At 38.5% G+C, this 25262-nt stretch overlaps 1 protein-coding gene across 7 annotated transcripts in view; it reads right to left on the bottom strand.

Annotated features, from left to right (window-relative positions):
• Positions 1-25262, bottom strand: part of LOC138751745 (enhancer of polycomb homolog 1-like) — a 224107-nt gene that overhangs the window by 40103 nt on the left and 158742 nt on the right. For 6 of the 7 annotated variants that reach the window (XR_011350146.1, XM_069914450.1, XM_069914449.1 and 3 more), the window contains 5 exons: positions 3927-4072; positions 3118-3324; positions 2432-2580; positions 1903-2062; positions 943-1119 (listed from right to left, as the gene is read on the bottom strand). Coding sequence is in view for 6 of the 7 variants with exons in the window: in XM_069914450.1 (XP_069770551.1) it covers positions 943-1119; positions 1903-2062; positions 2432-2580; positions 3118-3324; positions 3927-4072 (839 nt within the window). In the remaining variant the exon portion in view is untranslated. Of the gene's footprint in view, positions 1-942; positions 1120-1902; positions 2063-2431; positions 2581-3117; positions 3325-3926; positions 4073-23189; positions 23346-25262 lie in introns of those variants that run through there. The other variant, XM_069914453.1, reaches the window with a different exon arrangement.

The following is a 25262-nucleotide window of genomic DNA, read 5'->3' as shown; positions in this document are numbered from 1 at the left end:
CAATTCTTCCTTACCCTCAAAGTTCGTTTTCTTGCACTATTCCCTCTTGCTTAGTTTAATATCCAAATTTTTTTCTAAACTAGGTGAAAATAACAATTACCCTAGGCTTAAAACTCATTATGACCAATTCTTTTTCAATCCAAACTCACATAACTTGTTTTTCTCTCCACATCCTCTAAAATTTTAACAGCTACTTACTTTTTCTTTACTTCTCTCTTACTCAGCTTCACCTTCCTTGGCTTCTTGTGTTACTATATTTACCTCTTTCATTGTTACTCCCATCTACTTTCCACTGCTAAATGTTATCCAACTTGATTCACAACCTACATACGGTTAGCGCATCACTATTACAGAGCCAAACACCAGGAAATCCGGCATTGTCTCTAAGTAGGTTGTATGTTCTCCGCATGTCTATGTGGGTTTCTTCAAGATGCTCCAGAGATTTCCTACCCTTCAAAATGTATGGTGGTTAATTTGGGTATTTTAGCATTCTGAGCTCATGGGCCAGAAGGGCCCATTACCATTCTGTTTGTCTAAATTTAAAATGGAAAAAAATAAAAAAAGCTTTCCTTCACACACCATCATTTGGTAACACTGATCCTTTATTTTGTCCCCCAAGAATTATATGGTCAATCTTGTTGTTTAGAACAGGGGAAAAAAAAGTATCCACCATTAATCAATTGTGCACATGTGGTTTTGCCATCTTGAGTTACCTTTCATATTAATAAACTGAGAGTGAACAACAACTTCTGGTGGGCAACATTTAGAAGCAACAACTTAGAAGTTATAAATTTAGATCCATTAGATAAAATAAAGAAAGTAGGTTTTACATTGGATGTGCATCCCCTGATTTAAATGACACTGAAACAGTGTAGCTTATTACAGCACTAAAGGCTGAAGTGACCTCAAAGTATTTTCACAGTAACAAAGCATAATCCATACCTGCGAGAAGGGCTCTTCATCAGAGCTGGGAAAGTCATACTGGTTTATATCCTTTGCATTAAAGACTGGCAGTGCAGCAGGGCTAGTCTGTTGAGGTGCAGCAACAACTGGTTGTGTGATTTTATGTTTTTTCTTCTCATACTTTCTCTTAGGACGTATAATCTCCACATTTTCTTGCTAAAATACAATTTGCATAGAATATTTAATCTTTAACAATGCCACCTTTAGCACAGAAAGTATACACTTTATTTAAAAATTCAAGATTTCCTTGAAAATAGCAAACTTAAATCCAAAAGATTTTGCTTCCTGAATAAATTTGGGTGCATTTTATTGGCCTGCTGATCACAAAAATCACCTTAATATAGTCCTATCACATACTTTTTTTTATATTGACCTCTTTTGGGATTTACTGTCCTATTTTAAATCAAGAATACAAAATAATGAAATGCAACATGTCATTGAAAATTCATTTTGTGCATTTTCACTTGGACTTCTTCCCTGTTGGTCTTGGTGCAGACAGTGATGAACATGGTGAAAAGCTTCACCAGGACATTGCTACCATGGAAAAACAGTAACAGGGCAACTGGAATGCATCAATGCTGGCCGACTATTGTTGGACACTTACACCAGAGGCATCCGATGCTGAGTACAAACGAAAATATTCTTAGGTCATTTGAACTAACTTAATATGCAAAACGTTTCTCCAATTTCCTACGTGATACAGAAAATCTGAAATTATCTTTCAGCTTGAAGTTGCCTATCATAATTCCTAATTTTTTTCAGGGAGCAAACCTTTTGAAAAAAATTGTTGTCCAGCGTTTTTAGTGCTGGTTTGCCACAAAACAGAATTACCATTCCACCACTGATCTAAACCAAACAACATTAAAAATAACCTATTAGAGATTATTTGGAGAACACTACTCATTCTATTTTTTAATTATGCAGTCGTTAAGATCCTACCTTATTTACTTTGAATTCTTTAAATTCCATAAACTCTTGATGTTTAAATTGATTGCTATTAGATATTGGAATGATGGGCACTGTGTAGGTAGGCTTCACATGCTGCCGCTGTGCCATGACCTCTGACAAAATCTCTCCACTGAAATCACCCAGACTGTGCCTAACAGAGTAAAAGACAACTTCAGTCACATGCTCTCTGCAGTTTGGAGGGGGGAAGGGGAAAAGAGAGGAACAGAACATAGGGTAAAGCACAATACCTTTATCAGCTTACAATAAAAGTCAATAAAAGTAAAGCAACTTCAAAGTTGGAAAGCAGCCTGAAAACAGGAAGTCTGTGACTTTAATAATGGAGTCTCATCATTTGTCCAGACACAATTTTGATTTTTCCAATCAATTCCTTGCATATGTGCCCATTATAGCAGTGGAACAGAAAAATAACTACAAAAAATTATGGATATATAAATGTGGACTTTTAAGAGCTATGCAAAAAAAATCTCTCAAAATGTAGAATATTTTATTGTACATTTACCTCTTCTCTACAATTTCCAATGTCAGATGCAACAATTCTCTTTTGCTTTTTTCTCGTCGTTTAATCATCTCCAAGATGGTTACAGCTCGACTAAGATCCCTTCGCAACTTCAGCATCTTTTCATATGAAGCCTCATCATTTTTACGATTCTACAAAAAAAAAGATCTATTTTGTTCTTTGCTTCAAGTATCATTATTAATTTGTCATTAAAAACTTCTCTTGTATTTACTTTTACCTAGATTTTTGTGAAAGAAATATATACAGAAAACATTATTCAAAATAAAATTTTGATATTTTCAAATGAATACCTTATTAAATGCAAAACTCAAAATTATGAGAGAAAAAAGTCAACTCAATTTTTCATTTGTTGGACCTTTCATTGATAAAAGATGTAGCTGTACTTCTCTATTTCATGCATTTTTTGACTTACTGTAACACCACATTTTAAAACTGAAGATTATAAACAGCATCAACTCCCCATCTCAATAGTTTTAAAAAAATAAAGCTTAAAATATCATATGCAAGAGTAATGATACAATTTAACATGTTTAAATGAAACTAAAATTTGGTAACATATTTCATGCAATATTATAAAAATTAATGGGATTAAAAAAAATTGGACTTTTTTCAAAATCATGGGACACCAGAGTCCTGTAATTGTTAATTAGATGCGACTTCTCACAAACCTTTCTGGTCTGCATCTTCTCTGTTCTTCTCCTGAATGCAACATAAGGATCATTGGTGCTGGAACCATCCCGCTTTTCTTGTTTTACAGTTGGAATAAGTGAACAACCTCTACAGTTTTTCCTTTTCCGTATCCAATACTCGTATACTTCCCAGATCAGGTCATCATCCTCTTTCAATAGTAACTTTGCCTCCTGGACAGTTACCAGCTACCAAAATAATAAAATTTTCAAAATAAACACCCATTAATAACCCCAGTGCAGGGTAGTATGTGCAGAAGCAAACCCATTTTACACAAGACAAAATTATGCATGTATCTTGGTCAACATTTACCTTCACACGCCAAAAATGTATAGCATATTTTGTACAATAAAAGCAAAACCATCTTATCCAAGATCATGAGAAGCCAGAGTTGTGAATGTAGCACAGTCCATCACACAAATCAACCTCTCTACACCCCACCCCCCATGACTCCTTCTGTACCTCCCTTAGCCTCAGGAAAGCTGTCAATAAATTATCCTTCTCAACCACTCTCTTCCACCTACTTCCATTGAGCAGAAGATGCACAAGTTGAAAACATGAATTCAAAAAAGTTTATGCCTGATGTTTTTAGATACTTTGTTGGACCCTTCATTGGTAAAGGATGAAGCTGTACTTCTCCATCGATGAATTTTTTGACTTACTGTAACACCACATTTTGCACTGTTTGTTATTGTACTACCTGTTGTATGGGTTGATTTGCTGAGACCACACTCACAGACAGACAATTCAATCAGCAATTGCAGTCAGATCAAGTACTAAATTTTCCTACCTGTTGACCACTGCCCTTTTCTAGTCGATCAATCATCTCCTCAAATTGTAGAGGTGTGATGTCCATTTTCTTTTTTAATTTATTCACAAATGCTTCATCATCCGAGTCCATATCATAGTCTGGTTGCTCAGCGTCCAAGCTAAAAGCTGGATTAAAGATGACAAAGTTACAACTAAAATTCAAATTGTGGGCTACTGAACCTAAATTTATAAGAAAATTTGCAAACACTCCAGGCCTTCCACACGTGCACTGTGAAATGAATTATTACTGATCTGAAAACCAAAAAAAAAAGTGCTTTCAATTTCAGGCAGCATCTATGGAAAGAGAAACAGTTAATAATTCAGATCTGAGGCCTTTCATCAGATCCAGTTGGCAAAGGTATGGGAAGGCAATGTGGAACCAAGGGAATTTAAGTTAAAACCCAACTGCCTCTCAAAGGGTACATAACTTCACACTATCAGATGTTCTCTCTGTTTGACTCATTTTCCTTCACTATCTGGATTAATTTGTTTTCTCTTTCTCAGTTCTGATGAAAGGTCTCCGACCTAAACTGCTTTTCTTTCATAGGTGCTACCTGACATGCTACATTGTCCCAGGATTTTCTGTTTTTGTTATCTTGGATTCTTTTTTGATTCAGACCAGAGAATATCAACATTAGGTTAGATCTTCCCTGAATCCTAGCAATAAACCACATCAGTTCATAATTTTTTTTGTTCTGAATGCAAGTGAATTTTCAATGACACTGCATTATAAATTAATGATATTAACGGTATTATTTTTGAACTTTTGCAGTTAAATGATAATTCTTTCTTTAGCTTACTTATCAGCATGAAGTATGTTTTCTACATTAAAGCTATTTTTGTGTAATTTTAATTCTTCATACAGCAAAGCTATCCCCTATCTATAACAAAGTCAAATTTATTTATGGAAATAACTAAGATATTTTTCATTATAGCCCTTAATTCTGGAGTTAGCTTATGCTTTTTTCTTCAGTGTACCAAATCTCATTATCACTGGCAAATGTTAAAATTAAATTCAAAACAATCAAAGATTTTAATGCATTGCTTAAAATGGCAATGGAGTTAAATCCAGTAACTTAAAAAAAAGACTTAATTGTATACTCTGAAGAAAAGGGGAGTGGATAGATGTCTCAAAAAACCCCCGAAGTACAATGGACTGAATGTGCCACTTCTTTTGCTATTCAACCATTTAAGTCCACAACTGACTTTTAATTTTGATTTCAAGTGAAATTAACTTCTTTGGAAAACCAAAAACTAATGTCAATGCTCAAATCAAATGCATGTTTTGATCACTTGCAGATACAGGGAACACTGTTAGAACACGATAGTTTGGGTTCCCCCCAAAAACTGCATCACCAAAAAAAGTGGTGTCGTGCTAAGTCGGAGTTCTCGAAAAACAAGTTTAAAAAAAGCAAGAATACATATCAATACCTGTATTTGCAATCATCTTTTTATTTCTTACAATCTGGAATGAGGAAAAAAAGTCTGATGGCTCAAGGCATTATATATAGATTCGTGTTAAATTGGAGTTCCACTGTAATTGTGCAGTTTTGTTTGCAGAGCAATCAATACTTTTGGGAGCTGTGCCACAGAAAGTTACAAAAATCTGCTAATTTCATATCTGCACTAAATTCTTGGCAGACAAATACAAAACCAACAATTCCATACATACATATGAATTTTTCATTTCTATACTGTAAAGATCTTAAATTAACCCCCATTTATAAAATTAAAAGAAGTCTTCACTGCAAACCAGTTTCCAAAATCCCATTATCCCTACTGATGTCTTACAGCAGTAGGAATAGTTGCATCGGAACAAGCCTCTCCTCGTAACAATTTCTCTCACTATAGCTGAGTATCACCCTGTGCTTTCTAGAGTTTATATTGAGTAATGAAGCAAAAAAGGTCAATCAGCTCTTGACCTTCTGTAATTAAATTCAATCACAGCTGACTATCCACGTTAATACCAAATTCCTATTCTCTTCTGCCTCCACCCCAACGCATAATTAATTCCTTTTTTGCTGTCACTGCTCTTCCATAATCTATGGAATCCAAGAAAAAAAAACCATTGCACTATCGAGATTCTCCTTTAATACTCAATTGCATTAATTTCTCAAACATTATTAAGTTCTTCTACTCAAGTTAGCAGCTTGGGTTTCAATAAACTGCTAACTTGATGGCTAATAAAGTACCCCCCATGGCTAAATTACTGATATTTTGGATCACATCTATCAGGATGGTAGAAGGTGAACAAGACTGAACAAATGACCTTCCTGTTAGCAATTTCCATGCTTATTTCTACAGTGTCATATTATTAAATTCAGGGGAAACAAATTGGCTCAATACTTTCTGCAAATTTATCATATTTCTGACTTATTAAAAGCACCAAATTGTACTGACTTTCTCCTTGCACCTGTAGTCCATGCATTTTTTTAAAAAAAAGCAGCTGCCTTTGCCCATAAAATTACCTTTGTGTCAACAGCAAATTCAAGACTATATGGGGAAATACCATTCCACAAATAGAAAAATTAATATATATCCCTCCAGATATTCAACAGAAAGCCAGAAAACTTGGATAGAATTAGGCCATAAACCCCATGAGTCTGCTCTGATGAACTCAGCAGGTCATTGAGCATCCATAGGAGGTAAAGGGTAACTAATGTTCCAGGCAGAAATGTTTGTTACCCTTTACTTCCTACAAATGCTGCATGACTTGCTGAGTTCCTCCACCACATTTGTGTATTTTACTCAACCCCTGAATCTGCAGTTGCTCGTTTAAAATCATGGTTGATGTATTTTTCCTTGCAACTCTAGTCTCCGGTCTTCTCCCCAGAACCTTTGAAACCCTTACTAATCAAGTACCTATCAACCTGTGCTTTAAGTATATCCAATCACTTGATCTCCTTAGCTATCGTGGCAACAAATTTCAGATTCATAACCTGGCTGAAGAAACTATTCTAAATGGTCTTTCTTTAATTCAGAGGCAGTGCTCTCTGGTTCTCAGCTTTCCAACTACTAGAAACTGTGGCATTGAACTCATTCTGTACTTTGCAACCAACCAGACACTTTTAAAACGCAAATATTTGCCAGATGCAATTTGAAGAACAAACACTGATGGTTCTCGATTAACCTTCGGGATTGAAGAGTGCCCATAATAAACATTTGAATAATAATTTAAAATTCTGTACAAACCACAGATACAAGTTAGTTTTAACATAGACACAACCAATGTTCAAGAGGAATGACTGACAAGAGCTTGGAAAATACTAAATTTTAATTTTAACCTCAACTCCTTATTTGCCAATTCTTGTTACAATAGCCTATTTTATAGTAGAGTATAATGTATTTTAGTAGCTTCAGTATAACCAACTGGTACACCACTTTTCAACAGTTGAATTTCCAATTAAACCTACAGAAAGCAGTGCTTAAATTAAAAAAAACTGAATTGTTTGAGTAACTCAACAATAAATATTAATTGATATTCATTGTGTATCAAATGACGTTGAAATCCCTATTTATAGGAAATAAAACAGATCAGCTTGAAACTGTAAAATGGCAAAACTATTAAACCCATAAACTTGATAAAATGACTTCAGGAGTTTCAATCCTTAATAATCAAAATATTCCCTTTACTATGCATAATGTTGTTTTGGATACTAATAGTTGTTTTGTGGAAATTACATGACATATGGTGGTTTTTGTTAATGTTTATGCTTCCAATGTAGATGATGTGATGTTTTTGATCATTTCTTCTTTGCCAAGTTTATATTCACTTGTTTTAGGCAGGGATTTTAACTGCTGGTTATATCTTATTTTAGACCACTTGTCCACTAACCCTGCCACATGAAGTAAATCTTCCTCATTAATTCATTCTTTCTTATCAGATTATGGCATTTCCGAGGTCTAGCTTTTTTTCATCCTACTAATAGAGTATTCTTTTTTTTTTCCACACGTTCATATTTTTTCATATATTGCTTTCTTCATGATAATCAATTAATCCCACTAATGCTTTCTTGTGTTATTACTGTACTGTGATATCTGATCATGCACCTGTTATGCTATCAATGACGCTTCCTAATTTTCCTCGAGTAAAAAGACACTGGTATTTCAATAAAGCTTTAGTTTGAGACAATGACATTGTTAAATTCATGGAAGAACAGATAGCTTTCTTTTTTGATGCTAATGTTTCACCGGAAGTTTCCAGTTTAATTGTATGGGATGCCTTGAAAGCTTTTTCTCAGGGGACAAATTCTTTCTTTTACTAATAAAAAAGGAAGACTAATAAAGAAAGAAAACTAATAAAGACTCAAATTAATTAACCAAATAGATCAACAGTATGTTCAAACTAAAAATCTGGAATTATAGAAAAAAGATCGAACTTGAAACTATTTTGTTCTTCTGTCAACATATCCAGTTGAATGTCAACTTTTGAAAGCTAAGTGTCAGTTGTATATTCATGGTGATAAATCTGGTAAGTTCTTGGCTAATCAATTGAGAGGATTTGGAGCTAAACAACGTACAGTGGAACCCTGTTATAACACAATAGTTGTGGTCCAAAAATATGAATCACGAAAAAAAGCAGGGTCTCACTAAATCGGGGTTTCACTACTGTGTGCAATGTATGTTTTATTATATAAAACATCGATCACAGCAGCCCTCACCTCCCCTGTTTGCGGCAGTCCTCACCCCTTCCCCCGTCCGTGGCAGCCCCCACCCCCCCCCTGTTCATGGTAGCACTCACCCTCCCGTCCACAGCAGCCCTCCCCCCTCTGTTCGTGGTAGCACTCACCCTCCACCCCCCCATTCACGGCAGCACTCACACCCCACTGTTCGCAGCAATGCACACCACCCTCCCTTCATTAATGCAATGAATTCCCCACCAAGATAAACATTTCTGTACTTAATCATTTAGACATTTCTCTTCTAAACATCTGCTGCACCACAGAGTGGCCATCCCTTGTAATCCATCTTTTAAAATGGGCTTGCTTATGTCCTATCTCAAAGAATGGAAATGTGGATGTTAAGGAGTCCAATGACTCATTGCATTATATCTGAATTCCCATTAAATCAGAGCACGTTAAATCGGGGTTCCACTGTATTACAAAGATTCGTAAAGATAATGGTAACATCATCATATCATTCTGAGATAAATTATACATTTTGAAAATTTTACTCTCAACTTTCTTCTTCTGAGAGTATAAATGACAGTAGTTCGATGAAGAATTTTTTTTTAAGATCAGATAACCATCACCATGATTGCTAAATTCATCTGATCTAGTTTGACTTTCTTGCAAGAGGAAATAATGGCTGCTATTTCTTTATTACATTCTGCAAAGTCCTCAGGACCTGATGGATTTACAGTGGAATTTTAAAAATTATTCTCTCAGTTGCTTTCACCTTACTTAGGTTTGAAATTATCTGTAATAGTGAAGGGTAAAGTTACACCCAAATGTTCCTCCTATGGACTAATTTCTCTATTGAATGTTGATGCTAAAATTTTAGCAGAGGTTTTGGCCAAAAGGATAGAAAATATTTTACCACTAATTATTTCTGAAGATCAGACAGGGTTTATCAAAAATCAGTATTCCCATTTTAACATTAGTCATTTATTGATTATTATTTATTTGCCCTCTGACAAGACTCCTGCATATGTTCTCTCACTGCAGGCAGAAAAAGCATTTGGTCGAGTAGAATGGTCATATTTATTTATGATTTTAGAAAAATTTAACCAGTTCTGATTTTATTACATGGATTAAATTACTGTACTCGAGTCCAACTGCGACAGTTCTTACTAATTTAAAACAATCACAGTCTTTCAATCTGCAACGAGGTACCCGTTAAGGGAACCTTTTAATTCCATTACTTTTTGATTTGTCCATTGAACCATTAACAATTGCATTTTGAGAGTGCATGGATGTCTCAGGGATATGGAGAAAGTGGATCAAACAAAGTTTCTCTCTATGCAGATGATCTTTTACTTTTTATTTTGAACCCGGTTGCCTCCTTACACCCACCCCCCCACCAACCATGTTGTCATTACTCTTGCAATTTAGTGAATTTTCAGGTTATAAATTGAATTTGCACAAAAGTGAACTTTTTCCTTTAAACTCTCCTGTGTCAATGTATGTTGGCTTTCCTTTCAAGATTATTAAAAACCAATTTACATATCTCGGTGTTACAATTATATAAAAAAACAAACATCTTTAAGGCAACGGTCTTATTTTGCAAAAGCAGGTGAAGGAGTCCTTAACTCAATGTTTAGCTTTGTCTATATCTTTAGTTGGCCATATTAATTCTATTAAAATTAATATTTGCATACATTTTTGTATCTTTTTCAATCTGTATCAAGTTTTGTTCCAAAATCATTTTTCAATTCACTTGATTCAGATATATCATCCTTGTCTAAAAAAAGTTTCCTTACAGAAACCCAAGAGGGATGGTGGTATGGGTCTACCCAACTTTAGATTCTATTACTGGGCAGTCAATATATAATGTTTTGGTCATATTTTCATAATTATACTGACAACCCATTATGGGTGTCTATGGAGCTGAATTCCCTCCAAAATGTCTCCAATTTAGCACTTATTGGCTCGTCACTTCCTTTTTTTCAATTAAGTTGATAGATAATCTCACTGTTAAGCATTCTGTGAGAATTTGCACACAGTTCAGAAAACATTTTGTAATTTTTCTCTCTTAAGTCCTAACCAACTTTTTCCAACCTTCTTTGCAGGATATTGTTTTTCAGCAATGGTGCAGAACAGGTATTTAATGTTTTAAAGATCTTTTCATTGATGGCTGCTTTGCATCATTTAATCAGCTTTCTGATGTTTAACTTGCCTAACTCAATTTTTCAGATATTTGCAAGTTCGGCATTTTCTTCAGTCTCAAATTTCTGATTTCTCCAAAGTGGCTAAATTAAAAAAAAGTTTTCAGCTTTTTGTAAAGGTTTAATATCTAAAATTTATGAGGTTATTACATTTAAAACAGGTCTCATTACTTAAAAGTTAAAAATGCCTGGGAACAGGACCTAAATTTGAATGTATCAGATGAAGATTGGGATGTTATTTTTAAAAAAAACTAGTTAATAGCTTTCCAATATGTGCTCGCCACTGTTTATTGCAATTCAAAGTGGTACATAGAGCAGACATCTATGACTAAATTATCGTGTTTATGTCCTGATTCACGTTCTTCTTGTGGTAAGTGCAAGAGGGAGAAGCTTCTTTAATTCATATGCTCTGGACTTTCCTCATCTGAAAAGTACTGGAGTGAGACCTTCTACACCCTATCTTTAATTCTTAATATAAAATTAGTGCAGAATCCTTTAGTTGCTCTCTTTGATACAACAGGAAAGGATGGTGTTCTTTTGTCTTCAGTTCAGTTGTACTCTATCCTTTGCTTCTCTTTTAGCAAGATGTGCGATTTTGCTTAAATGGAAGGATGCTGCCCCGCCCACTCATGGTCAATTGTTGCGGGACATCATGTCCTATCCGAATATGGAAAAGATTCGCTATTGAGTTAATAATTCAGGTATAAAATTTAAGATGTCGTGGAGATCATTCAAAATTCACTTTCCTACTTTATAACTTTTCTTCATAATTTGTGTCTGACCTACATCCTTTTTTCTCCCTTCGTTTTTAATTTAATGCAAAGAATGTATATCACTATACAACAGTGATGATGGAAAGGGATGTGATTTTTCTTTTTTTCCCCTTGATCCAAATATAATATACTACCCAGACTATGATTTATAGATGTATTTTTCAATTTGTTGTTTTGATGTACTGATTGTTTAATAGCTATTATACACTTCATAATGGATATTCATTGTATTTTTAAACATATTGTTTAAAATGAATAAAAATAATTTAAAAAAGAAAAGGATAAAATGAAACAGTAAGAGATGCAACAGAGCTGGAAAAAACAATTGCTGCAAACAATTAAGTAGAACTGAAGTTGGAGCAACAACAGACTTCGAGGAAAATGGTATTACCTGGAACGTAGAAGTCCATTTTGGCATTAAGACAACATGATTAAAGGAATACCAATTTTTCTGTTTTTATATAAATTAGTCACAAGAAATGTTTCATTGGATAAATTATTTCTACAAAAGGTTGCCAAAGATATGCTGGAAGAATAGTATAAATTACCCCAGTGCAGGCTTATGTCAAAAAGAGAAGAGGATGAGGGAGGAGCGAGGATCAATGAGCATATGAAACAATAAGTTGCAGAGATACAGGGGAATGGGAATGGTGAAATGGGACCATGTAACTGCTGTACTGATATTAACCTGCTACACAGAATGATCTTCTGTGTTGTAATAAGCAAGCATCCATTACAACTAGAAATATTGTGAAGTTGAACATAAATGCTCATTTTCTCAAAATATGTAATCTACTCCAAATTTGCACCAGTGCAAATTTTAAACACGAAAATCTGCAGGCCTGCTGAGTTTCACCTGCACTCTGTGTGTTTTTTACCAGTACAAATGTCCACAGTTCTGGTCTATCCACATCAGAAATTCATTAGTTTAGCATGCACAACTCAATTCTGATTATAGTACCAGAGGAAGGGAAATTGGGATAGGCATCAGGTGCAATGAGGTTTTTTAGCTAAAGGCAAATAAAGCAAAAGGATCAGAGGATCAAATTGCAAAGGAAGATTCTAGCGCAAGCAACTTGAATGATGGAAACAACAATCTGTGGAAAAACTGGATGCAAGGTGCAACAATTAAGTTTTGGATGGGGGGGGGGAAGAAATGGGGGCTGGGTAAAAGAAAAGAAAGGCAAACCAGCAGCAAGATTTGATGGAGAAAATTGGACATCACTCATTATTACCATCATGGCGTCGCTAAGGGTCAGCTACTTCCTATGGGATCCACCACATGCCAGAAAGTATGACGGTTTAAAAGCACTTTTATTACATGTGTATGATATGTCCCGTAGGGATAGGGCAGCCAAACTACTAGATTTCGATGGGTTGAGAGAACGCGCCCCTTCAGAACTAATGGATGAAATGTTGTTCCTAGCATCTGGCAAAAGGCCCAATATGTAATTCGAGCAGCTCTTTTTAGAGTGAATGCCAGATGATATTAGGCTCTTGTTATCCAAGTGTTCATTTGAAGAACCAAGGGCTGTAGTGGCAGAGGCAGACTTTCTATGGCTGGCTAAAAAGCACAGCAAGGAAAGACAAGTCTGCACAACCAACCCCTCTGATATTGATCCTGTGCCACACTCCAGTGCTCTAGCAAATCACTCCCTACAAGCAGGCAATGCCCCAAGACAAGCAAGCAGCCTGTGGACACCTTGTCTTGGTGTTATTACCACAGGTTTTGGGGAGTAAATGCTAGCAAGTGCCTTCCACCTGCTTGTTTGCGGGAAATGCCCAGCCAACTGTCAGTAAGGGATGTGACAGTTGGCAAGAAACTTGCAAGCCTAATCTACTGTATGTCCCAGCGAAAATTTCTGGTGGACATGGGTTCAGAAGTTAGTATATTTCCACCCACCAGTTTTGACTACGCCGTCCTATCCCAGACCTACAACTACGAGAAGTTAACAGTTCAAACATTCCGACCTTTGGCACCAGGACGACGAACGTCAAGTTAGAGAATCATCTCTAAACTTGGCCATTTATTATAGCAGCAGTATCCTGACCTTGGCTTGGTGCAGATTTTGTTTGGGTTCATTCATTCCTTGTTGATTTAAAATGGCGTCGGCTAATAGATGGAACTACTTTTCAGACTATTCCTCTGGCAGATGCCTATACCCCTGCTGTGCGCCTTCAAACATCAAGTAAACCAGTAAATGAATTCTCCAAGCTTTTGGAAGATTTCTCTGAGATTACTACTCTACAATTTTCTGCCTCCATTGCAAAGCACTGTGTTACTCACTGCATTTGTATTAAGGGCCCTCCTATCCATGCTAAAGCACGCTGCTCATCTCTAAAGAAGTTGCATTTAGCTAAGGAAGTGTTTGCCAAGATGGAGAACTTGGCATAATTCGTAGGTCCAACAGTCTCTGGGCATCACCATTCCATATGGCGATTACAGGTGGTTTAATGATGCCACCACTCCAGATTGTTATCAGATACCTCATATTCACGATAGACAATAGACAATAGGAGCTGGAGTAGGCCATTTGGCCCTTCGGGCCAGCACCACCATTTTAGATCATGGCTGATCATTACCATCAGTACCCCTTTCCAGCCTTATCCCTATAACCCTTAACTCCGTTACCCACAAGAGTCTTATCTAACTCTCTTTTGAACATAGTCAGCGAATCCGCCTCTACCACCCTCTGTGGCAGAGCATTCCACAGATTCACACTTCTCTGGGTAAAAAAATGCTTTCTCATCTCCGTCCTAAAGGGCCTACCCTGTATTCTTAAACTATGCCCTCTAGTCCTCGTCTCCCCCATCATTGGGAACAAGTAATCAGACTTCACCTTGTCTATCCCCCTGATGATTTTATATACCTCAATCATGTCCCCCCTCATCCTTCTAAACTCCAATGGATACAAGTCCAGTTTTTCTAGCCTTGCTGCATATGACAACCCTGCCATCCCTGGAACTAACCTTGTAAATCTGCGCTGCACACCCTCTATAGCTAGTATGTCCTTCCTCAAGTTTGGAGACCAGAACTGGACGCAATACTCCAGGTGGGGTCTCACCAGGGCCCTGTATAACTGTGGAAGGGCGTCTCTGTTCCTATACTCCAATCCCCTCTTTATGAAAGCCAACATTTCATTTGCCTTCTTCACAGCTTTCTGAACCTGCATGCTAGCCTTCAGTGACCGGTGAACAAGTACACCCAGAACCATTTGCACTTCCCCACTCCCTAGCTTGTCTCCATTTAAATAATACTCAGCTTTCCTATTACTTCCCCCAAAATGAATAACCTCACATTTGTTCACATTGAAATTCATCTTCCATTTAGCCGCCCACTCCTCCAGCCTGTCCAAGTCCCTCTGCATTTTCCTTACATCCTCCTCACGCCCCACACCGCCACCTCAGCAAATTTGCATCTTCTCCAAAATAGATGGTGTGTGGCAATCACCAAGTACCAGTAGAGCCAGAAGACATTCCAAAAACAGTGATAATTACCGTTTGGGTTGTTCAAATTTTTACAAATGCCATTTGGATTAAAGAATGCCGCTCAATCATTTCAACGGGCGATGGATGCTTTAGGACACGGAATGACCAATGTCTGCATTTACCTTGACAACATTTTATGGCTAGTGGGACGAAGGAAGAACATTTGGAACACCTTCGTACACTTTTTATTTGTTTTCAAAAGTTTGGACTGACCATCAATCCAGATAAATGTGTTATTGGACAAGAAATTATTGATTTCTTGGGGATTAGGATTACTCAGGAAGGTGCAACTCTGCTGCCATCCAAAGTTGAGGTCATTTCCAAATACTCAAAACCTGCTATGGTTAAAATCCTACAGAAATTCTTGGGAATGGTAAATTTTTTTTACCATCGGTTTCTTCCTGGAGCAGCTCATATAACGAAGCCTCTTTTCAATTTACTGGCCTGAAACACCAGAACCAGCAATTGAATTGAAGAGGAAAACGACGCCTTCTTGAAGGCGAAAGATTTGCTGACTCATGCCACTATACTCAGCTACCCAGTTATAAATGCAGCCACTGCCCTCTATAGATGCTTCCAGCAGGGCCGCAGGAGGTGCACTTCATCAATACGTCAACGGGAAATGGAAACTATGAGCATTCTTCAGCTGCCATCTTTGTGAAGCAGAGGAGAATTACACTGCTTTTGACAAGGAGCTTTTGGCCATTTACTTGTCTATTTGACACTTCTGTTATTTTTTGGATTTGCATTTGTATTTTCCAAGGTCGCAAAGCCCTGGTCAGCACGACAGCAATGGCAATTATCATTCATTTATCAGAAGAGAAAATGAAGTAGCTGATGCACTTTCCCGCTCTGCTCCACTTGAGGTTTTGCCTGTATTTCGAGGCATTGACTACACAGCTTTGGCTGTGGCCCAAGAACACGACCATGAGACAAATGCTCATCGGGCTGCAAGCATGAACCTGCAATTGAAGGATATCTAGTTTGGAGATAAATGGCAAACTTCTCCTCTGTGATATATCAACGCGACACCCACGCCTAGTAGTTCAGGCATCATGGAAACATTAAGTATTCGACTCTGTTTATGGTCTCTCACATCCAATGATGAGATCGACCGTTCGTATAATTTACGACAGGATCGTATGGCATAGTCTTAAAAAAGACGTTACACAAATGGAGAGGTCCAGCATCGCCTGCCAGAAAGCAAAAGTTCAGTAGCATACTAAGGCACCACTGCACTCCTTCCCAGCAGTTACTTGTCCTTTTGCTCATGTCCACTTGGACATGTTTATGCAGTGGCCAGAGGCTACTGCAGATGCTTGTGCATGGGCATTCCTTAGTTTCTGGATGTCTAGTTTTGGTTTACCGGTGCATATTATCTTGGATAGAGGACTACAATTTACTTCCTTACTATGGATGACCTTGTGTTGCTTGCTCAGTACAATAATTCATCATATGAATGCCTATCATCCTGAGGCCAATGGAAAGATTCCATTGACATCTCAAGTCAGCCTTGATGGCTCGGTTAGAGGGCCTGAACTGGGTTGATGAGCTGTCCTGGGTATTACTGGGCATTAGAACAACTCCAAAGGAGGATTGTCAAGCTTCATTACAGAGCTTCGGTACGGCGCACCATTGGTGGTTCCAGGGGAATTCATCCCCTACCATTCCAACTCCAGTGATAATCCTAAGGAACTATTGAGCAGGCTAAGGGAGACCATGGGAAAATCGACCCCTTTACTACCATCTTTGTATGGAGAACACTCTTTTGTCCCTGAAGACCTCAAAAACTGTGAATATGTCCTCGACCGAAGGAGAACACTTGGTCAACCTTTACAGACACCCTACGATGGACCTTCTAGGATACTCAGACAAACTAGGTCGACCTGTATCTTTGGCATTGGAGGGAAGCCACAGTCTTTCACTATTGACAGGCTTAAACCAACTCACGTGGACAAGCCTTCCCTACTACAGCAGCCAATAGTCCATTGCAGAATTCGATCACCTAAAAGAACCTTTCTGTCAGTTCTTTTGGGGGCGGGGGGTGGGTGGGGGCTATGGAGGCACTACAACTCCCAGAAGGCATCAAACTGGTCATGTGACATCAGTGTGTGTGATAACTCAGTGTGGGTCGAGCATGAGATTTGGGATTTTAAAAGGTAATGAAGAGTAAATCAGTTTGATTCACTGTAAAAATGCCTTGTGTGGTTAGTATGTCATGTCCACTGCGATTCCAATGGCCACAATACTTTCAACATTTCACTCTGACAGGGCTCCATCATACCAGTGCCCAAGAAGAGTGTGGTATCCTGTCTAAATGACCATCAACCAGTGACACTCACATCCACAGTGATGTAGTGTTTTGAGAGGCTGGTGTTGAAGCATATCAGCTCCTGGCGACCGGAATTCATTTCAATTTGCCTAACACAGCAACAGGTATATGGCAGATGCCATCTCACTGGCTCTACACAAATCCCTGGAACACCTGGACAGCAAAGATCCATACATCAGGATGCTCTTTATTGATTACACTTTGGCATTTAACACCATCATCTCCTAAAAACTGATTAGCAAACTCCAAGACCTGGGCCACAAAACACACTGGGTAATTGGATCATCGATTTCCTCATATCCAGACCCCAATCAGTGGCAAAAACATCTACCCCACAATCTCCATCAGCACCAGAGCACCACAGGGTTTTGTTCTTAGCCCCCGGCTCTACTTGCTTTATACCTATGACTGTGTGGCTCAGTATGACAACATTTACCAATTTGTTGATGATACCACAGTAACAGGCTATATAAAAAGGGGCACCGAGTCAGCATACAGGAGGAAAATTAAAAACTTGACTGAATGGTGGACTAACAACAACTTCTCACTCAATGTCACCAAAACCAAGGAGTTGATTGTAGACTTTAGGAAGGAAAAACCAGAAGTGCAAGATCATTTGGGGATCAGAGGCAGAGAGGACAAGCAAAGTTGTATTCCTTGGATCACCATCTTGGGAGACCTTTCCTGGATCTAACGTACTAATGTCATCACAAAGAAAGCACATCAGCAGCTCTACTTTCTCAGGAGTTTGTGGAGGTTCAGTATGGCATTAAAAACATCAGCAACTTTCTACATATGTGTAGAGGAAAGTAAGCTGACTGGCTGCATCTGAGCAGGGAGCTCAAGTGGACACAACTCAGCACATCATAGGCAAAACTCTCCCCAACATTGACAAAATTTACATGGAAAGCTGCTGTAGAGCAGCAGCAATCATCAAAAGAGCACCACCACCCAGGACATGCTCTGTTCTCGTTGCTCCCAGGTTCAGGAACAATGGCTACCACTCCACCATCTACAAAAAAGTTACCACTTTTTGGTAGTGCAAAAAAAAACCCCTACACAGCATATAAGGACTCGTTTAAAGACTTACTTTGCACATTATTACTGAATAATTTTTTTCTGTATTTGCAGTTTGTTTACATTTCTCTCTTTTGCTTTTTTTCTTGAGTAGTTTGCACTACCAACAACTGCCAGAACTACAGGAAAAAAGAATCTCAGGGTTGTATGTGATGTTATGTATGCGATGTTATGTATGCACTGACAATAAATTTGAACTTGATATACAAACTGACAAAAATGAAAAACTATTTGGGCAAGATTTGGGTGTGGTTGGTCAAGTAAACTCAACTATTTTCTCTTAGTAGCAATGCGCAAGAGTTCAAGTTCAGTTTTGCATTCTGAATCTTTAAAATAAACAGAAAATTACAATGCATATTCACTAAAATTAAGTGGCAGGTAATCCAGGTGTATAAAAGTGGTGAATTTACCAGAACACCATTAAAAAGCATCAATTTCTTCAGCAGAAAATCTTCCATCCTTATCAGTCTGGCCTCTGTGAATGGACTCCAAGCAATGAGAGCATTTTGTGCAGGCCATTCAATAACTAATACTTTACAAACAGACTAACTGGCAACAATCTTTGGACCTTTCAAACTCCATCAAAGTTCTGGTATATCAATCAGGATTTCTTATAATCCAACATCAAAATGGCAGATTCTTACCCACTGTGTTGCAGATTTCCAAAGCTGGTTTCTAGATGGTCAGGAATCCTCAACACAATGAATCTCACTGCAGAACATTCCCTGATTACTGTCTAGTTTCCACAACTTGTGTTTATCATATACCCAAGTACAATGTACACAGATACACAAGACTAGCAATATCAATTAAATGCTATGAGATAGAATGAAATACAAAATTATAGATAAATAGATTCACACTCAGTGCCAAAAAAAAATTTCAATCATGCAGACAGATCTTTTGGTGGACCTGGAGTAGTTTGTGGTTTATAGTATAACAGCCTGATAGGGGGAATAAAAACTGTTCTTGAACCTAGAGGTGCTGAACTTCAGCTTTCTGCCTGAAGGTAGCAATGAGTAAGAGATTATGTTCAAGGTGATGGGGGTGGGAGGTATTACGATGATGGTTGCCTTCTTGAGGCAGTACCTCACATGGAGGTCTTCAATGGACAGGAGGTCAATGCCAGTGATGGACGTGGCTAGGTATGTCACTTTCTACAGCCTCCTGAATTCTTTAGTTTCCAAACCAGGGGCTGATGGCAACCAGTCAGTATACTTTCCACAGTACACTTGTAGAAGTGCAATAGAAAATTCGACAACATGTCTAATCTACTCAAGACTTCTTAAAAAGTAGAGTTGTTGGTGTGCGCTCTTCAGGGTTGCCTCAACATGTTGGTTCCAGGAGATCTCTAATATGTGGACTTCCAAAAACATGAAGGCATTCACTTTCTCCACTGCCATTCTGTCAAAATAAAGACAGATATGTGATCCCTTGACCTCCCTTTTCTTAAGCCCACAACAAGTCCCTTGATCTTGCTGACCTTCAGAGGAAGATTACAGTTCTGGAAGCACACAACCAGATTCTCCATCTCTCTCCTTTATTCTGACTCAATGATTCAGCCAACAACAGATTCTGCTCAAATTTTGGAAGATGGAACAGCACCTTTTGGAAGATTTACACTAGATAATGCTTTGAAGCTTTAAGAGTAGCAAAGAATTGCAGAGAGGTCACCCTCATTCCACTGGTGACACAACAATTCTTGAATTTGATCTATGGCCAACTGGGTGGGAATAAACTGATCAAAACAACAGTACAAATCAATATTTATTACATATATTAATCTACGATCACTTTAAACTGCTTAAAGTCCTCTTTAAATAATTGATTTTGAACATTAAGCACCTAGTATTTGCTTGCATTGTTTTCAAGTGAACAAATGTTCAAGCCTATTTTGCAATTCCCTTGTAAGGTTTCTACAATTCGCCACTGAATACCCTTTCTTCATAATACAGAAGTCACAACAATGACAAATTATCCATTTTATCATCTTCATCCAACTCCATGAACAGGGTGATTTAGTTAAGTTCAGCTCACAGGCTGAGTTGAAAGTTTACTCACAGCATGTTAGGATGTAAATTTTTGCCATATTGTGTGTGGGGGGAAAAAAATCTCAAAAAAACAAGGAGGTCAAATTGTAAAGGCTGATTCACTTCATTTTTTTGTTACAACCAGAAGGTACTTGGGTGGCGATCTTGTATATCATCTCCATGCTGGGCAGATTCTGAAGGACTGACTAGAAGGGTAGCCGCCTCAACAATAAACTAGCTAGAGAGAGAGAGAGGGAGGGGGAGAGAGAGAGGGAGGGGGAGAGAGAGAGGGAGGGGGAGAGAGAGAGGGAGGGGGAGAGAGAGAGGGAGGGGGAGAGAGAGAGGGAGGGGGAGAGAGAGAGGGAGGGGGAGAGAGAGAGGGAGGGGGAGAGAGAGAGGGAGGGGGAGAGAGAGAGGGAGGGGAGAGAGAGAGGGAGAGGGAGAGAGAGAGGGAGGGGGAGAGAGAGAGGGAGGGGGAGAGAGAGGGAGGAGGAGGGGGGGAGAGGGAGGAGGAGAGGGGGGAGAGGGAGGAGGAGAGGGGGGAGAGGGGGGGGGGGGAGAGGGAGAGAGAGAGAGAGGGGGGGAGGGAGAGAGAGAGAGCCACCATTGTACTATATGGGAAAAGCTTAAACTGGTCTGTTGGCAGCTACAAGATTAATGGTGAGCACCACCTCTTGAACAACTTTTGCAAATACCAGAGCAATTTGCACTTGTATAAAATTATGAATGTGGGTTGCCAACATTGTAGTCTTTCTTGTTAAAAATGTAATAGCCTGACAGAGAGGGTGGACAGAGAGCACCTTTTCCTGGGGCAACAATAACAAATACCAAAGAGAAGCTGTTTAAGAAGAGCAGAGGAAATTTAGGAGAGATGTCAGAGGCTAGTTTTTAAAAAAAAACTCAGAGGTGAGTGCCTGGAGCATATTGCTGGAGGTGGTGGTGCTGGCTGGTACAATAGGGACATTCACAAGACATTAAGATAGGCACAGGGATGCAAGAAAAGTAAGGTTTTAAGTGTGAGGTGGGAAAAATTTAGATTGTTTTGGAGTAGGTTGACATAGGTCAGCACAGCATCGTGGGTGGAAGGGCTATAATGTTCTATGTTCCAAGAAAGATCATATTGGAATGAATTGCATGCAACTTGAAAGATGTTGCTTTGGTCCTTGCTTTTATCATTTAAACGTCAACATTTGAACCCATTTTCTACTGGGTACTGGGCCATAGAACCAGTCTTCTTTGCATTACTAAGAGATTTCAAGGATGAAAAATCTTAGTTGTGTGAATTAGTGCAGTAGAGAGTGCTTTATCTGCAGGCTAAGTGGCACCTGGCCTGGAAGTGCACAATGTAAACACAACCATTTTTCTTTAGCTTATCAAACATAGTCAGAAACAACAATAACCGTAATTACCATTGCCAGTTCAGAAATTACCAGTGCAGAACTCAGAAATATTTTCTTTGTTCATATTGCACAAATAAACCCATGCAAATTCCAAATTTTACACACGGTAACATCTTCACATTAGGATTAACATGATGGGTCCAGGATAGTGACACCCAGGAATTTAAAGTTGCTGATCCTCTTCACCTTTGATCCCCCAATGGAGGAAGTGGGTCTCTGGTTTTCCTTTCCTAAGGTCCACAATCAATAACCCTGTTCTTAACTTTATTAAGTGGGAGGTTGTTATTAGTACATCATTCAGCCAAGTTTTCAATCTCCCTCCTGTATGCTGACCCATTGTCCCTTTTTACACAGGCCACTACTGTAGTAACATCAGCAAATTTGTTGTCGTACGGAGCCACACAGATAGACGTGTAAAGTGAGAACAGCAGAGGACTAAGTACACAGTCCTGTAGTGCTCAGGTGTTGATGGATGTTGTGGAGGAAATGTTTTGCCAACCAAAGTGACTGGGGTCTAGAGGCCGAAGTCTTGGAGTTTACTGCTGAGTACTGCAGGGATGATGGTGTTGAATGACGAAATGGAAAGAAAAAGCATTATTAAAAGGACTTCAATGTTCTGCAATCCTGCCACATCTAGTTGTAAACAGTACCGACAACAAAATAGCTAACAGGGAGCAGGCGGCAATTCCAACATTTCTTTCATTAATGACGACGTGGCTGAGATTGCATATACCATAAATTGCACTCACAACTTTTGCAGCAAGAATTGCTGAGTCAATGATTCATCTCAGCTTCCTCTTGAGATCTCCAGCACAAAAGAAACAAAAGCTACAAAAACTGATGACATCTTGATGAAAGCACTCAAGACGCATACATCAATTTGTTCCAGTACAATTATACTGGCAGGGTCTCAAAGTGAAAATATGCCCAGGCTTGCCCTTTCCATAGAAAGAAAAAAAACCATTCTGCCCAATTATTACCTACTGTCAATCAATAGACAGGGATCAAGAGCTGAATTCCTGAGGTGAGGCAATAAAGTATACCCTGAAATCAAATCTGATGCAAAATAAAGATACTTCGATGAAGAGCTCAAGCCCGAAACGTTGGTTATGTATCTTTATCTTTGCTACGTAATGTATACCGTTTGACCTGGTGAGTTTCTCCAGCATTGTGTTTCTACTTCAAACATGCTATGTGCAGACTTTCGTGTTTTACATCAAATCAGACGCATTGGAATGAGTTTGGCATCAAGGAATCTTGGTAAACTGAAGTTAAAGGGCATCAAGGACAAAACACTCCAATGCTTGGAGTCATACCTTGCACAAAAGCAGATGCTTGCAGTTGTTGATCAATCATCCTAACCCCAGGACATCACTGCAGGAGGTTCTTAGTGTCCTAGGTCAAATCATCTTCAGCAGTTTCACTAATGACCTTCACTCCGCAAGGTCAAAAATGGGGGTGTTCGCTGATGATTCCACTATGTTCAATTCCACTCGCAGGTCCTCAGCAAATGACGCTGTCCATGCCTGCATGCAGCAAGATCAAGACAACATTCAGGCGTGGACCGATAAAGAGGCAAGTAACATTCAAGCCACACAAGTGCCAGGAATGACCATCTCCAACAAGACTAATAGTCTACCTTTGACATTTAACAGGATTACTATCAACATGTCACCTGCAATCAATATCCTGCACTTCACTATTGATCAGACACATTAATACTGTGGATTAATACAGCATTAAGTGATGCATCTGGCACTGCAATCCTTTTGACCATTGACAGGGCACAATGAACTACACTCCAATTCTCTAGCATATGAGACCCCCATGTACAAGACTAAACATTGTTTCCCTCCATCGCCAGTATACATAGCTGCAGCTTGTTCCATCTTCAAAATGTTCTGCAATTACATGCAGAGGGTTCTCAGACAGCACCTCCCAAGCCCAGAACCTTTATCATTGAGGACAAAAGCTTCTGGCACACTAAGAAGAAACCCCATCCTCTCTGCCTGGACAAACTCCAGAGTAATCAGGCAACTTAGTGTTCAAAATAATTGCCATATATAATTTACAAACAAAACAATGGCAGTCATTTAACTTTGACAAGATTTCAGATTTATTACCAAGATTTAGCAAGTGGATCAGTGAGTCGAGCAGTAATTCTCCATTATTACTTTTGCATTAAGTGTTTGTGCCACAGCAACACAAATACAAAGCTAAAATACCACTCTGGAATCAAGATCATTGATCCATTTTGATGACTGAAAATGAACTGGGCAGCAATACATTGGATCTTCCTTTTTGCAGGGTGTATCCACTCCTGGACCATTGTCTGGTTGATGCCCTTGAGTTTGGTTTTACCTGGATTCCTTAATGCCACATTGTTGGCTTGATGTCAAGTTAGGTAACATCTACCTTCTCTCTGGAATTCAGTCAGCTCTTTGGTCCATACTTCAATTTACTGCATTTGATCTGCCCTGCTTTTGTGAACAGGTCATATTTAAATCCTCGCATCATAAGAAATGGAAAATGCACGTTGTTCAGCTCCTCAAGCCTGTTCCACCAGTCACCTCAGCACTTACTTGTACCAAGAGGATATCCCTCAATTCCACAGATAACCAAACATTTCTCCACTTCAGATGATAAATATACTCAGCAACCAAATCTGAAACTCTCTTGGCCAGAGAATTCCAAATATTCATTACTTCTGATTTGCAAATTGGTTAATTTCCTTGACATTTTCTTTCCTGCATATATAATTTTTCCTGTTTTATTCTGAAAGGAACACACTGACTTTTGCTAACCCCTTCCCTTTTCATTGTTTACTTTCCCTCTGAAGCCTTTGGCACTTCCTTTATACAATTTTTAGAGCTGCAGATGCTTGAACTAAAATAGAAAATTCTGAAAACACTTGCTGGAGACAGAATCCATGGAGAGAAACAATTGATATTTCAGGTCAGTGACCTTTCTGACCCAAAATGTTGGCAGTTTCTTTATTCATTCATATCACCTAATTTGCTAAGCGCTCGAGATTTTCTGTTTGTTATGAATAATATCCAATTATGTAGTTAAAATTAAAATCATTTCATGTGATTGGCAGATGGAAGTGATTAGCATTTTAACATGTCCTGACAAAAAGGGATGCACTACAAACCATTCTGGGTTGCATGCATTGCAGTTATTAAGACCAATTAAAGCAAAAAAAAGTTTTAGATTTCTGCTCAAAATGGTAAAGAGAAAGATGGATCTGAGATTGAGGTTATGGAGCCTGAATTAAGATAGAGATCTGTTAAATGGGTAGATTTTCTAAGAATAGAACTCCAAACTTTGGAAATAGTGTACAATTTATGCTTTCATTTTGTGAGAGTATATAGATATGTTTTTGGGAG

Source organism: Narcine bancroftii, chromosome 1 (assembly GCF_036971445.1).
Source record: "Narcine bancroftii isolate sNarBan1 chromosome 1, sNarBan1.hap1, whole genome shotgun sequence".
NCBI classification, from domain to species: domain Eukaryota; kingdom Metazoa; phylum Chordata; class Chondrichthyes; order Torpediniformes; family Narcinidae; genus Narcine; species Narcine bancroftii.
The sequence above is the reverse complement of the archived record's forward strand: the minus strand, read 5'-3'. Positions and strand labels throughout refer to the sequence as shown.